A 16,627-nucleotide genomic window follows, 5' to 3' on the forward strand; every position below is an offset into this window, starting at 1 on the left:
GAATTGACCTCAGATCTCCTGAGTTCTAGTCAACTGCCCTGCCCACTGGGCTACACTGCCTCCCCAAAGGTATTAACTGCCTCCATGCATCTTAAATCTGAAACCTGTTGCAGTGGGGGCCTCCCAACAAAACCACCCCAGCAGATGATTCTTTGTGGGGGGAGGCAGGGTGAAAGTGGGCCGGTTCAGCATACTGGTAAGAATGCAGCCCATGTTAAAGTAACGCTGCTGCCGGCAGGGCTGTCAATAGAGGAAGCAAAAGGGGCAACAACGTTAAAGTGCTTCCACAGTGCTTTAATGTCATTGCTCCTTTTTGCCCCCCCCCACTCCCTGGGCCACCAACGGGGGGGGGCAGAGGGCAAAAGGGGCAGCTGCCCCAGGACCGGCGATTTAAAAGGGTCCAGGGCTCCGGCTGCTGCCGGGCCCTTTTAAAACGCTGTGGGAGCCCCAGGGGCCAGGGAGTGTGGATGTGCTGGCTGGGAGGAGGCTAACCACCAGCCCTGCCCCTTCTGCCCGAGGCCCTGCCCCTTCCAGGGGCCGGAGCCGGTCCCTGTACTGGTAAGAATTTAATATTACTTTCACCCCTGGGGGCAAGGGGGCAGGAGCTCACTGCTGCCATCTCATCATAGCCTGGAGTCTAAAAGTCCTTTGGTCAGGTGGTTGGGGCTTATTTCTCCAGACACTCCTCCTGCTTTTGACAGTTAGGACATTCAGTCAGGGAACAGCAAGCATAACAGATTTCTTAAGTGATCAGTCAGATGGCTCAAATGGTTGAATCCTCGCTACAAAGAATATGTGAGCAACCCATAGGTCCATATGTGTTTGTAACACCATTTTGTCGAACTATTATGAATAACAAATTTATAAAATGGTGGGCAGACCTGTCTAAACAGGAAAAAAAAACCAAACACACCAAATGTGAATCCCATTAGCAATCAGTGACCATTCAGCAGCATGTAGATACTAAATAATTCCTTGTACTTATCTCTGTATTCCTCGTAGACAATAAATGTCCTTAATTCAATCTCATAGGATAGTAAGCCAAATAAAACAGTTAATTGCTGGTCATTGGAGTAGAATGGATGAATACATTTTACTTGGCTAAAATGGGACAAGAATATTTTGATAGTCTCTGAAAATTTTGTAACGCTAGTTAGTGGCTACCCAGGTGGGCAGCAAAACTTTGTACGCTTCTTGAAAAGAGCTTAAGTAGAAAGAAACTATTGTGTGGGTTGGTAGCAATTGGACGACTTAGGAAAAGGCTTCCCTAAAGCTGCAATCATTATCCACTGTTTTTCTGCTGATCTGTCTTGAGGAATGGTAGCATACTTTAAGCTAGAAACAGCACTTTTCTAATGTACTGACCTCAAAAACAAGATGCGGAACATAAGGTTCCCCTCCCCCCAGATCTTCCCTCCAGCTTGTTCCTGCCAGAATAGACTATTCAATTGTGTATTTTGCAGCCAGGCAGGAACGGTGCATCACTGTTCTTTCAGCTGAAGGGAAGGAAAGCTGCAGTATGGGGACTGAGAGAGTTGTTGTTGCTGGAAGGAATTTTTCACTGGCTTTTTGTCTCCGTGTGTGTGAAAAATAAAGTGCTCTGAAAATTTACAAGTTCTTCCTGCCAAAAGCAGTTGTTTTCACAGCTCTCATTTTGCGAATTTCAACCTGGTTAAGGGGGAAAAATAAGTTTTTACCTACCTACCTTAAGCTCCCTGGATGACAGATGCTGGAAAGTGCAGTAGAATCAGTAAAAATGCCAAAATAACAAATTACCCCTTAAGAATAAAAGCCTCAAACATGAATAGCTGCGTGGAGTTGAAGAGGGATTTGAAAGTGATAGGAACAAAAGGAAAAGCAAAAAGCATTATTAACCAACTGTATTAATTAAGCTAGAAGGAATGGTGTTTTGACATTTTTAGGGATCCCAATCAGCTGCTATGGCTTTGGCTTTAATTTTCTCTTGCATTAAATTTAATGAAAAATAATTAAGTCATCTCAGAATACTGACTGTACGACTCAATCTAGCTTCATTTAAATTTAGAGATAGGACTCCAGCAAAACACTCTTACTCCTAAGGTTTGCTTGACATAATGGTATTTTCATTAACCTATCAGCACTGAGTGCAAGCGAAGCTCCGGAAATGGGAATGCTCTGTCTTTTGTACATAGGTTACTGATATACGTGCCATGGTATAAAAACTGAAGATTAGAGCATTAATACAAGTTAAATGTTCTATTTAACATGCATCTCTCAACAAAAACACATTTCTGAAGCAGAAGATGTTTGGGAAGAAAAAGGGAAATGATGTAGCTTACTTTTCTGACACCTTCTTCCAGCATAACCCTCAGGACAGGCGCACACATTGTTTCTCACACAGCGGCCACCATTCTTACAAGGAGGGTGGCAAAGAGCTAGCAGAATGAAAGAGAAGAACTTTAGGTCAATTTAGCATCCTGGTTTCAAAATTTTTAAAAATTGGATTGAAATCAAACCCTGTAAATGTGCCACTGTCCTTTGAAAAATAGCATAACTCTGTGCGAGAGAGTTGCTTAACTCATTCCAGTGTTACTCTCCCAGTTAAGAGTGGTGCTTCTGTTGGAAATGCAATCCCTGTAATCTCAATGGGAATGGGGCGTTCTCTGGTCAGTGGGGGCAGAAAAGGAAGCATCATCTGAGGTGGTAGCTGGAGGAAGGGCTAAGGTAAGCAATTGTCCGTGGGTGCAACTGTGGGAAGCTATATGTGCCCTATCCCTTCAGATGGAGTCCTCTTTCATGCCTGGATCAGGGACAACCTCTCTGGTGGGGGAGAGGATCTATTTTTGGCCCTTGTTAAGGAGGGAATTGTCAGCTATCTGGGAATTTGATTCCTGGTGGTGGGAGGCAACCAAGGTAATTGCTGGGACCTTCTTGTGGCAGGTGTCCAGTGCTCGTTCCATAGGAGGGCTGGTTCCCTGGTAAACCAGAGTTGGAAGTGGACTGAGGGAAGGCATCCCCATAAGAAACTGGGGAATAGGGTTGGGGCTCCATATGTCTCATACAATGAGGAGACAACTCCCTTTCCCCAGCTCCTTAACCTTCAAACGAGGGGAGGGTGATTGGGTCGAAGCAAGGGGCTGAGACCAGGTTTGGAGGAGTTGGGGGGGCTGGTAGCAGCCCTCAAATCTTTGGAAACAAGTATGGAAGGAATCATGACCTGCACTGGATAGTTCCCAGATGAGTTAAGTTAATAATGCAGCAGCCTAAATAAACCCTTGCATCTTGTCTTTCTTCCTGTAAGTCTGGGACAATGAACCGGGGAGGGGGACGCAGGGACAAGCTTTGCTGTAGCAGGATGCTACATACCGCCCCTATCCCTGCGAACTAGAACCAAACCACGAGCACTTCCAATGCTCCCCAGTGTGAATTATTTGGGAAATCAATAAGTGTTAGAACCATAGTAATTTTATGGGTGCTCATCGTTTTAACTCCCTAAGGGAGAGGACACCCTTGAGGAGATGAGATTTTTGACCCTTTTAAGAACCTTAGCGTGCTTGAAATAGAAGAGAACTTGAAAGATGCATTTTTGTGTAACCCGACAGGACGCTGCATGTAGCATGACCACTAATGGAAGCACACTCATGGGCATATATCTTGGTGTGCTCAGGTCTTTGTCAAAGGAAGGAGATAAGAGAGAAGTTTTAACTATTGATCCACTAATTGCAGCATCAATGGCCTATGATCTCTGCCTATTAGCAAAAGTTGCACTCTGCTGCTGTCTGAAGAAAATGTTTGACTATCTAGCAACTTTTGAAATGGAACTAAGTATTCTTGATGTGCAGAAAAAAGGTTTTTGTTTGTTAAATTTCACAGAAATATTTGCAATTTTTGGTTTGAGATGCACCTTGCTCTAAATCAAACTCACGATGGAGTAAGATGTTCCCTTTTTTTGAAAAACATATATACCTGTCAGAGCAGAGCTATATTTTAGTTATTAATTAGATGCCTTGTTTAATTCTCAGCAATACATAAATATTTAGTCCAATAACAACTCCTTAAAAAAAAAACTTCTATGCAGATTTCCAATGTACTATAACAGGAAAATGGCATGGATGGAGTTGACAAGCCAAATTCCCGGGTATAATACGTACTGCATTTAAATAGTCTTTATTGTTGTGTATTTGGTTGTCATGGTTTTGTTGCTATGGCAACAGAGTTAGATTATTATGGGTTAGCTCAACCGGTTTCAACCGGCTGAGGAGCTCTCTGTATATATGTAAATAAAATGGAGGTTTTGGTTAGCTGCCTGCTCTCTGGCCTCAAGTGATTGCTTCCTACACCGGCTGCCCCAAGGATATAACACTGGCGACGAGGGTGAGACTCCGGTGCTGCTCCAGTAACAGAAGGAAGTAGAAGTTAAGGTAAAGAACAAACAAACAAAAAAGCTGCTTGTTTGCACTGACTGTGAAAGTGAAACTAAAAATCATGGCTACTCTGACCAGGCCCCTGGAGCCTTTTGATGAGAATACAGAGCAGTGGCATGTGTATACTGAGCGTTTTGAGCTTTTTGGTATTGCAAATGACATTACAGAAGCGAAGAAGGTGCCAATATTCTTAACTGTTGTAGGGGCTAAAACCTACTCTCTGCTACGCAGCTTACTACACCCTGTTAAGCCTGAGACTAAATCTTACAGTGACATTGTGGAAATCCTGGGGTCTCATTTCTCCCCAAAACCACTGGTAATTGCTGAAAGATATAGGTTCCACAAAAGAGACCAAAAGGAAGATGAAACAGTTGTACAATTTGTAGCCATTTTAAAAAAGCTAGCAGAACACTGTGAATTTAAAGAAATGTTACATGATGCCCTGCGTGACAGGTTAGTGTGTGGCCTGTACAGTGAAGCTATACGGAAGCGCCTACTGACAGAGGCTCAGCTTACCTTACAGAAGGCTGTTGATATTGCTGTCTCCATGGAACTGGCTACAAGGGAGGCACAATACATCGGTGCACCCCCTAGGGTGCAAAAAGTGTCACAAGAACCGACCCACAAAACTGTGCAGAGTCAAGAATGTTACCGCTGTGGTAAGCCGGGTCACCAGGCATCAGAATGCTGGTGTAAGGACCTGGTGTGTCGACACTGTGGCAAAAAGGGACACATTGAGTGTGCCTGTAAACAAAAGAAAAAGAGGCCTGTGGTCTGGCCGACAAAAAGAGGAACCCTGCATACCCTAGAGCAGACCCAGGATGATCAAGGTGACACCTCATCGCAAGAGGAAGTGCCACTGCATGTTTTGTCTTTGGCAATGGGCTCACATGAATACTGGGTAACCCCGTTATTGGATGGCAAACGTATACGCATGGAACTGGACACCGGTGCAGCCGTCTCACTGATCTCCGAGACTGTGTATAAAGAAAAGCTACAGCATCTTCCGCTTAAGGCAACAAAAACTGTTCTGAAGACGTATACGGGAGAAGCTGTGCCTATGCTGGGCACTATTGATGTTAAGGTGGAGCTCAATGGACAGGTGGCTAAATTGCCACTGTTTGTGGTGAGAGGTAACTACCCAGCCTTAATGGGTAGGTCTTGGCTTGGGAAGATTCAACTGAACTGGGCAGAAGTGCACCGGATGACTAAAGAAGAAACTAGTCTAACCCCTATACTAAGGAAACATGCTGCTGTTTTTGGAGATGATTTGGGAAGTATGAAGGGAATCACTGTGACATTGAACATTAAACCTGGCAGTCCACCAAAATATCTGAAAGCCCGAACTGTGCCATATGCCATCAGGCCAAAAGTTGAAGCAGACCTGGAGCGCCTGGTCACCAATGGAGTCCTAATACCAGTTACCCATAGCTCATGGGCCACTCCTATCGTTCCAATCGTGAAGAAAGATGGCTCTCTCCGGATTTGCGGTGATTTTAAAGTCACTGTCAACCCAGTGTTGTGTGCAGAGCAATACCCGCTTTCCCGCATCGATGACCTCTTCGCAGGCCTGGCTGGGGGACAAAAGTTCAGTAAGATTGATCTGAGTCAAGCATATTTACAGATGCACGTCGATGAAAAGTCCCAAGAGCTGTTGACTATTGTGACTCATAAGGGGCTTTATCGATACTGTCGTCTACCCTTCGGAATAACATCTGCTCCCGCCCTGTTCCAGAGGGCTATGGACCAGATCTTGTGTGGCTTGTCAGGAGTTCAGTGCTATCTGGATGATATCCTGGTCACTGGAAGAAATGAAGAGGATCACTTAAAGAATTTAGAGGCTACCCTACAAAGACTGGAAGAGTATGGCCTACGAGTTCGCAAAGACAAGTGTGAATTCTTCAAGCCCTCTGTTGAATATTTGGGACACATCATTGATTCTGCAGGTCTTCATAAGGCCCCTGCAAAAGTTAAAGCTATTGTGGAGGCTCCCCCACCTCGAAATGTAAGCCAGCTGCACTCGTTTCTAGGACTCCTGAACTATTATGGAAAGTTCATCTCACAGTTAGCCACACTGCTAAAACCACTTCATGAGCTCCTTGGGCAGAACAAGGCCTGGAAGTGGACTGAAGCCTGTGATGTTGCGTTTAACAAAGCTAAGGATGCATTGCTAAATTCTGAAGTTCTAACGCACTTTGATCCATCCTTACCACTGCAATTGGCCTGCGATGCCTCCCCTTATGGAGTGGGAGCAGTCGTGTCACATATTATGCCTTCAGGAGAAGAGAGACCTATTGCTTTTGCTTCACGCACTCTAAGCAAAGCAGAAACTAACTACGCCCAAATCGAACGTGAGGCATTAGGAATTGTTTTTGGAATTCGGAAGTTTCATCAGTACCTGTTTGGGCGAAAATTTACTCTTCTCACAGACCATCGACCTCTGACATCAATTTTTGGACCTTACACAGGCATTCCCCCATTAGCTGCTAGTCGTATGCAACGTTGGGCATTGTTACTTTCAGCACACACATATGAAATCAAATATCGGAAATCCACTCTACACGGCAATGCAGATGGCCTCTCAAGGTTGCCTTTGCCGGTCAAACACCAAGATAGTGCCCACAAGGAAATCTTCTACTTTGAACAGGTAGAGAATACACCCATCACTGCTACTCAGATAAAGAAGGCAACTCGCGTTGACCCAGTATTGTCCCACGTTATGGACCTGGTGATGCATGGAACATCTCGACAAACCTCTCCGGTCTCATCCGACCTTGTTCCCTACATGTCCAAGCGGACGGAGTTATCGGTCCAATCTGGTTGTTTGTTGTGGGGGAGACGTGTCATTATTCCACCACCACTGAGATCACAGATGTTAGAACAGCTACATTCCGGTCACTGTGGAATAGTGCGCATGAAGGAAATTGCACGAAGCTATTTTTGGTGGCCTGGACTGGACAGCGCTATTGAAGAGAAGGCAAAAGCTTGTATGTCATGTCAGGGTGTGAGGAATGCACCCCAGTGGGCACCCCTACACCCATGGGACTGGCCTGAAAACCCGTGGCAACGTATTCACGTTGACTTTGCTGGCCCCCTTGAAGGAAGCATGTTCTTGGTGGCAATAGATGCCCATTCTAAATGGCCAGAAGTCTCTATAATGCAGTCCACTTCTGCAGAGAGTACTATCCAAAAACTACGAGGACTCTTTAGTCGTTTTGGTCTGCCAGAACAACTTGTGAGCGACAACGGACCGCAGTTCGTTTCTCAGGAGTTTCAAAATTTTATGAAAGCAAATGGGATACACCACATCACGTCAGCACCATATCATCCGTCCACCAACGGATTAGCTGAAAGATTTGTGCAGACAATGAAAAACGCTTTGAAATCAGCAAGGGGACAACACTCCATTCAAAAGCGTCTGGATACCTTTTTACTTTCCTACAGAAACACACCTCATGCTACGACCCACGCATCTCCGGCCTTTCTAATGATGGGACGACAGCTGCGCACTTGCTTTGATCTGCTGAAACCTTCTGAACCCCGACAAATTGTGCAACATCAGCAGCAATATCAAGTCATCAGACGGGCACCCAGAGCAAAAGACCGAACCTTTAGCCCGGGACAGCCAGTTTTGGCTCGGAATTATACTTCCAGAGCTAAATGGGTTCCGGCCACAGTCATCACTCAAACAGGACCTGTTTCCTACACAGTCCGGACTGCAGAGAATCTTACCTGGCGGCGACATGTAGATCAGCTGTTGCCAGGTCATGCCAGTCCTCAGGACCCATCTGCAGTTGAGGGGTCTGACTTCACCTCTTCTGGTGAGGGATCGAATCACGAGTCACCTGTTTCTGACTGTTCTCCTCCATTACTGCCGGCGGCTGAGATACCCCTTTGCCCAGCACGAGCTGATACCACCTCCTCACCTGTTCGTGCTGCGGACCCTGAGCCCCTAGTGCTTTCGGGTGCAATAACACCAGTAGTTCGCCGTAATCCACCTAGAGACAGAAGGCCTCCTCATCGGCTGGATCTTTAGCTAGGGCGAACCCACGGTTATGGGGCAAAATAATCCCCAGGGTTTAGCCGGGAATGGAGGCAGTCTACCCTCCTTCTCTAGTCTAGTGTGTGTTTTATTTAGGGGATGTTCTTATTAGGGGGGGAGGAATATGTTGTGTATTTGGTTGTCATGGTTTTGTTGCTATGGCAACAGAGTTAGATTATTATGGGTTAGCTCAACCGGCTGAGGAGCTCTCTGTATATATGTAAATAAAATGGAGGTTTTGGTTAGCTGCCTGCTCTCTGGCCTCAAGTGATTGCTTCCTACACCGGCTGCCCCAAGGATATAACATTTATCACTTACCATATCCCTTAAAGCCTGAATCTACTATCCATGTGATATATTGAACTTTCTTACCAGTTTGGCACTGGGGTCCATAGAAGCCATAAAGACAAGCACAGGTACTTGGGCGTACACAGATTCCACCATTTAGGCAAACAGGGCTACAGATAGCTGGATATAAATAGAAATTCAATCAAAATCAATTACTCTCATTCTTTTAGTTTCAAAATATTAGGAGTTGGGTTCTCTTTGCTTCTGCATAAATCTGAAAGATATCCCAGCACATTTCATTTGAACAGGTTTTCTCCAATGCTAGCAAAAACCGCCCCATTTGTTTAGCAAGTCTGCTGTGTAGTGTATTGGTTGTCCTAGCAGTGGCTGGATTTCAGTGATGTCTTAGTGTAGCTGTAAAGCATTTGGGGATCCGGTGGGATTAAAGATATACTTGAATAGTTTATTTCAGATGTCTAGCCATGATTTGCACAATTCATTTGCTTTGACTTTAGTATCTTGCCCAAGATTTGTACTTTTTCGAAGTATAGTGGCCATTTAAAATAGCTTTTCCTTTCTAACTCTTTTGTCTTTCAGTATGTTACAGAAAGTTTGTTTCATAAGAATTACATTATCGCAAGTGCTAAGCGTCTAAAGAAATTAAGGGTCACTAGGATATTTCAGATTAAATTAAATGCAGATGTATAAGGCTGGAAAAATATGAAACTATAGTTTGGATGAGAGGCTACCATGGCTTCTGAAACAATCACCTACAAAATGAAAATGTGCATTCTCCATCACTAAACGGCATTTTCTTCTTTCATACTTACATGCTCAGTACTAGCTCCTCATTTATTTTTTTATATCCATTCCTATAGTAATTCCCAGTATGATCAGCATATTGTGCAAACCACATGGATTTCAGGTAGAGAAATGAATGCATGAGACACCAATGCTTTCTAAATGTTTACCTGTTTCACAAGAAGGACCGCTCCATCCAGTTTTGCATTTGCACTCATCTGGTGACACACATTTCCCACCATTATGACAATGTCTATTGCATATCACTGCAAAATAAGTAATTGATTTCAACGGTAAATTTAAACATGCAAAGGATTAGGGCCAGATTCTGCTATCACTAATACTGATACAAATTCAGCAGCAACTCCACTGCAACTAAAAGAATTACTCTGGATTTATGCTGGTAAAACTGAGAGCAGAATTTGTCCCTTTGGGGTTTTTTTATCATTCACATTTTTGACAAAGTCTTGCATCTAAAATTCTTAACTTTTATGTATCTCAACTATTCTGCTGCAGAGCTAAAATTATTTCTCTGTCAAGGCAACCTGATATTTAAATCAGATGCAAGGACTGCAGTCATGAAACTGTAATATATGTTTTGCCATTCAACTAATATAAAGTGGTTTGAAGGCTGATTTCTCCCCCACCCCGATGTTCTATATATTGAACCTATTTTGTAACTTGTTTAGCACAATAACATGAATCTTAATGGCGAAGCTTGCCTGTTTATATTCTCCAAATTAGTATGACTGTATTCACTCACACAACCTTGCATTTCACAATCGTTACTGTAAATAAAGCTTTTTTGACTATAGGTGCTTTTATGTAACAAATATTGATACAGATGTGCATATTTTTACATAATACAAATGTACTTTTGGAAAACATATTCCAATAAATGGTTTAGCCAGTGCATTACATATATTATACTTCAATTTTCCTGCTCTATTCAATCATAATTTTGAGGAAAAATCTAGGCTTTTTGTGTTTTTATAATTTTCTGGAAGTGCCAAAATGGGAGTGAAAGACTAAATAGACTTGTACATACTTGTTTCACATCTCGGACCAACAAATCCATAAGCACAGGAACAGCTATTTTGAGCCACACAGGTTCCTCCATGCTCACAAGGTGGATCACACAACACTATACAAATCACAATTAGACAAGTGAATAAAGGAACACAACTTAATACTACATAATAGACTGAGCAAAGGAGCTCTATGCATTTATGAGCCCAATACTCACTACTTTTTCATTTCCTACAATATCATTATTATTTTAAAATATTCCTCTACAAAGTGGCTGCTTACAATACCATTATGTGGGAAAAACAGGTATCACCTTAATGATATGAGAGAAACAATGCAAATATGACATAATATTAGTATGGGAGTGACCACAGCATATTAATCCCCGTGTTAAGCCTCTGAGCATGCACATTTTGAACTAGATATTTTCAAATGTTTTAAAAGACTTGCAGTGAACAGATTGCTTGTGAAGTTAATATTAAAAAGTATTTGGTATTTCTTCTTGACCTGAGAATGCTCAGTAAACATTACATAGTGTCAGAGCTGTACTGAACCAAAGAAGGAGTAATTACTTCCTCCAAGTCCAATGGCTTTGCAAGGAAATTTTGTAGCAAAATGCTCTCCATTTAAGCAACAGGTTTTGAATTTTTAATCAGCAATGTGGGGCCTGCAGAGAAAACAACTAAACCATAGGCAATACATTTCTCCACAGGATGTGATATTGTAGCATGCCATGGCTTTCTACCAAAGGAAGACGAGGAGGAAGCATATGGTACAAATCATAGATAAACCTGGGAAGCACTGCAACTCCAGAAAAACATCATTGTGCGAGACAGTGGGTTTTTATTTGAAATGAAGGCTATTATGAGCCAGTTTAAATAGTAAACGTGAGTTTAGGGAACTATATGATTCAATAAAATTGAGGTTTATATGTGTAATACAAATGACTAGTCAGAAGCAAGATGCTGCAGGAAACTCCTTGAAACACTGACATGTAGATTCAGGCTCCCAGTGACTCTGTACAAAATAAGCTGCTAGTAAACTTGGCATGATTTCAAAGGGAAAGGCTAGAAATGAGCGGAATCCAAAATAGGATTTAAAAAGTTTACTGAAATCCAAAATTTGTATATGCTAATGGGGAAATTCACCCCCTACAGAGGACCTGCACAAGGCCTATGTACCACTTAGTTCCCACTTATCCATTCTTTAGAGCAGTGGTCCCCATACTTTTTCTGTCACGCCTCACCTTACGCGTAATGTAATCTAGCCGCCCACTCCCCACCCAGCCGTAGCTGGGGCCAGGAGCCGGGGTGAGGGCCAGGGCAAGAGCTGAGGTAGTGGCCGTGAGCAGAGCCACAGTCAGAGCCAGGTGCCGCAGCTAGGAGTGGGGCCGTGGCCTGAGGCCAAGGCTGGGACCAGGGCTGGGGCCAGAGGGAAGTTGGAGGCTGAGTGGTGCTTTCCCCCCACCCCCTTTGGGGGCTTGCCTGGCCCCCCCCGTATCCTCCCAATGTTCCTCTGTGCCCCCTTATGGGTGCTGCTGCACAGTTTGGGGACCCACTGCTTTTGAGGGATGAATTTAACCCAAGAGGAAATACGTCACACAATTAAAAATGAATGTAGCCACGTGCTTGGCAAAGAGCAAGGCATTGATTTAGATCATTCTGTAAGTACATGGAGTACACAAGAAACAGCAGGTTGGTCCACAAATCTAAACATGAATGGCAGAGTTGTATCTGTTAAAATGGATATGAAGATAATGCAATGTTATTCCAAGGAAAATATATAATCTATAACTACCTACATCTAAAACAAAGCTTCTTCCACATTCAGAGAATAAAGTACTACTAGAAGGGAAAGTAACTATTACAACTTGTTCTTAAAACCAGTAACACTTGACAATACCTTTTCAAAAGATAAATGGACACCTGCCACTTATGCTGGATCTGAAAAATTATGCCACCAAGTTATTTTAAAAATGTTGGGTGTACACACCACACAATTACATAAAAAGTTGCAGAAAGCATACTGAGAGATGTTTGAGATGATTTTCTAGACCTAAGATATCTGGATAGAGAATAGCACATGACGACTAACAAATCATTAACTGCTGTGATCCAGCTGACAAGAAAAAATATATAACATGAAATAAAGTGAACTAGGTATTGAAAAGGTACACACACACAGCCTATGCAACTGGAAGGCTAAATAAAGTATAGATGGATCCACAAAATGCAAGGATTCACATGATTTACATAAAGCCATAGTGTGAACATTATCCTTTCAAAACTCTTTAAGTGGCAACTAAGTGCTCGGAAGCAAAAAATATTCCACGTCAGATGCAGGACATGCATTTTGGTAATAAATATAAGAGAAGGCATACTCTAAGGAAGTGATTTTAATAAACCACTTTGACACTAACAATTTAAAGGAATGCCACTTGGTATTAGTTCTGCTCCTGAGGTATTTCAATGCATATCGTTGGTGTTGAAGTTGTACTAGATGATTAGTTAATTTGGTCAAAAGTCCTTAAACACAATGAAAGATATAGGCAAATTATGCAATTAGTGTGTGAAATACATAATTTTGGGGCTTTTTTTTTTACTGTATCTGTAGTGGAAACAAGTTGAACAAAGATGGATTAATTTCTGACCCAGATAAAATAAAAGCACTTCTTGAAACACCAATTCCTAAACATAAAGAGATCAACAGAGGTTCATGGGTATGATAAACTGTTTGGGGAAATTTTTAATTCCAAATTTCTAAGATCAATAGATCTTTAGAGAATTGCTGAAAAATGATAATGCCTCAGATTTATAGCACAGATATAAAAAGGCATATCAGTAAGCAAATATTTAGCATCAGTTTTAGCATAATGAAGCCAGTTCCACTGCCAGTATATGGATTTTATGAAGAATTAGGTGTATGGCCAAGTACCAATATATTAAACAACAAATGTGTCCTTGTTCCATTTGCAAATGGTACATAGACTGTCTGGATTTCTGCAAGTATATTTATCAGTCGTAACTATTCACTAAATAACTAGATCATTTTTTCAGTTTAGGATTGTGATGGTCATCTAAATCATAGTCTTGTTTTTGCTGTCTGAATTACTGGAACTTTTAAAACAGGAGATAAGGAATAGCAGTTAACAAACAATGAAAAGCTAATTCTCTTGATAGTGCATGTCATGATATAACATTGTAAACCAGACTTCTGTAAAGGAAAATAAAGTGTCTCTACTCTATTAGAATTCTTTTGAGCATGTCACGAAAAAAGAATTGATAAAGGAAAAGTGGTTGACATAACTTATTTGGACTTCCAAAAACCTTTAACAAGTCTGTCAACAGCCTATTTAGGAAATTCAGTTTATTTTTATGGAGTGCATTTGTGTTTGTTTATGTAGCTACAGTAAGTCAAAGATATAGGGTTTACGTCTTGCTCAGATTAACTAGTTATGTAGTTGCAAATGGCAATCTTAATGTTTACATTTCCTGATTTCTTGTGATTTTTTTTAACTATGCAGCCTTCAATACTGCATTAATATAGTTTTATGAATTTGAAATCCACAAGACTGGAGAGCTTAGCTGATTTGCTTTGGGACCATACTATGCATGTAAACTGTGACATGAAGCTAAATTCAGTGTTGATGTAAGAGTGCACAACTCCATTGGTGTCAACACTTGTAATTCCAGGCTTGGCTGAAATCAGGAAGTGCAGAGGTGCATGATAAGGGGCCTGGGATGCAGGGAGGAGGAGAGGAGAGAGTCAAACTTTTCTCAAACATCTGAAGAGATTTATGTAGCTTTAGTTTAAGTTTAGCAAATAAATCTTTCCCAAACTTTATCTGAACTAATTCATTCACCTATGATAGTTATTGGAGTAACTCATGGTGTCTCATACTGCTGGATTTTCATGATTCTAGAGTAACTTGTTCTATTGAATATAACTATACTTGGTGGAAGCAGATGAGGGAAATAATGGATATTTATAAAGAAAAGATATTTGGCATTGATCCTAAATTATGTTAAGTAACTATAGCAACCCATATTTCTGGACTGTAACACCCTGATCCAAAGCTTACAGAAGTCAGTGGGAGTCTTATAGCTTGGAAACTAGGAGCCCTTGCATGAGTCAATCTATTGTATGCATGTGCGTTTGAAAGACTGCAACACAGGGATAGCATTTGCATCAAAGATTTTCTTTATTAATCAGGAATGAACAATGTTCAAACACTATGCACTTTTCTGAACACACAGGTGTCTAAAGACAGCCAGCAGTGTACCATGATTTTAAAGTACATGACCATGTGCTTTATTTCATGTGTGAAGATGGTTACATAAAACTTGTGTGACCAAGTACTATGACAGGCAATTTAAACTAAGTGACGTTCAAATGTATTATTCCTTCTTTCACTGTGTATTTTGCATGCAAGACATCAAGTAATTATGTCCACTTCAGTGGACTTTCTTCGTCCTGCCCTTTCCACATTTTAAGATGTATTTGAACTGTGGAAAAAACATGCTGTTTGTGATGTCAAAACATTTTACACTTGTTGTGACATTTTAATATTAAACATAGGTTAAAGAAATTCTGCTGCTGGACAGAAGCAGAAGGTGAAAACAGCATGTTAGCTGCAGAGAGAGAGAGAGAAAGAGCATGCACTATCACATAGTATAAGAAATGCATCTACTGTGCCATTTCCTCAGTAATTGAAATACACTGTGTGTTTTAAATTCTTTTCTAAAACATATTTCCTCTATATTAGGAAACACAATTTTCCACAAACATTTTATAAATTGTACTAAAGTATCATAGTGATTTTTTTGTTTAAAACCTTTTTGGATGGCATAAAATTTCAATAAGGAGAGAACTATTGTGACAAATAGTCAATCTTGCTGTCAAATTTATATAATATTTATAATTTAAAATCCAAAGATAAGTTGAACTGTTATTAGTGTTTTCTATGAACATCAGATTTTTTTAAAAGAAAAAATCTACCACAACCCTCACCTCTGAAAGTACTTTCATTGTGTTTAATTTTTATTTTAAAATGAGATCACACCATTTTTACAGATCTTGCCACTATACCCTTTGGAATACCTGCAAATATCAGGGGCTGTGCACATTTTGAGACTGTTCTACAAATTCCTTACATGATATAGACCTGTTACTTAAAATCTAGGTAATGGATATGCAGCCTATATATACTATGACTTGAGGACTTGCATACTTTCCAGTAAATCAAGGGTCCATGTTTGATTTCACTTATGTACTATTCTGTTTCAGCATTTGAGAGAACTAAGCAACACCAGAACAGACCATCATTAGAAACTGTTTACTGTAACAATTGTAAAATTATTTATCTTCCAACACAGATGACTGGAACAAGCCTCCGATAGGTAGAGATAAGGTTTGAATATGCACAGGGAAAAAAAAAAGGAATCTGGCCAGCATCCAACACCACAATTTTCCATTTGAATAAAAATGGATTGAAGCCTTTGTTTGAATTTAGGGCACATAGAGAAAGAAGATACAGGGAAGGTGTATAACAAAAATGTATAAGTGAAAAATATAGATTTTTAGACTGGCAATCTGTTTGCCATGGTAGAGCCCAATACAGTTCCCATTATAGTAAATGGAAAGAATCCCACTGACTTCAACGTGTGTTGAATCAAACTCAACATTGCTAGTACAGTACGTTTGTCTTTGGTCAGGATATACTGCATTTAAGAAGAGTATTTTATTCATTTTCATTTGTAAAAAGTATTTATCAGCATCTAGCACATTTATCAAAAAAGCAACATTAAAAACATCAGCTTAATGAAGCTGACTATAATTGTTTTTAAAAGATTGAAGTATCATAGTGAGCTAATGCACATTTTGGATTGGGAACCAAACAACAGATAGAAAGGACTGAGGTCCACCAATGCCCAAGACCGCCTACACCCAATCACAGGAAATGGAATACTTGGGCGGGAGAAGTATTCAGCTAATCATACTGATGATCCTTTTGAGCAGCCTTCAACTACTTGAAGCGGGGTTCCAAAGAGCATGGAGATCGGCT

The 16,627-nt window shown here is 41.1% G+C and overlaps 1 protein-coding gene across 1 annotated transcript in view; it reads right to left on the reverse strand.

The window, feature by feature from the left end:
- The window catches only part of LOC123378771 (von Willebrand factor D and EGF domain-containing protein-like), a 258,695-nt gene that overhangs the window by 34,653 nt on the left and 207,415 nt on the right, over window positions 1-16,627 (reverse strand). Inside the window, exons 23-26 of the mRNA XM_045032909.1 lie at window positions 10,583-10,678; window positions 9,705-9,800; window positions 8,818-8,913; window positions 2,319-2,414 (exon numbers count right to left, since the gene is read on the reverse strand). Of these exons, the coding sequence (XP_044888844.1) occupies window positions 2,319-2,414; window positions 8,818-8,913; window positions 9,705-9,800; window positions 10,583-10,678 (384 nt within the window). The remainder of the gene's footprint in view (window positions 1-2,318; window positions 2,415-8,817; window positions 8,914-9,704; window positions 9,801-10,582; window positions 10,679-16,627) is intronic.

This window comes from Mauremys mutica, chromosome 10, assembly GCF_020497125.1.
Source record: "Mauremys mutica isolate MM-2020 ecotype Southern chromosome 10, ASM2049712v1, whole genome shotgun sequence".
Taxonomy (NCBI): domain Eukaryota; kingdom Metazoa; phylum Chordata; order Testudines; family Geoemydidae; genus Mauremys; species Mauremys mutica.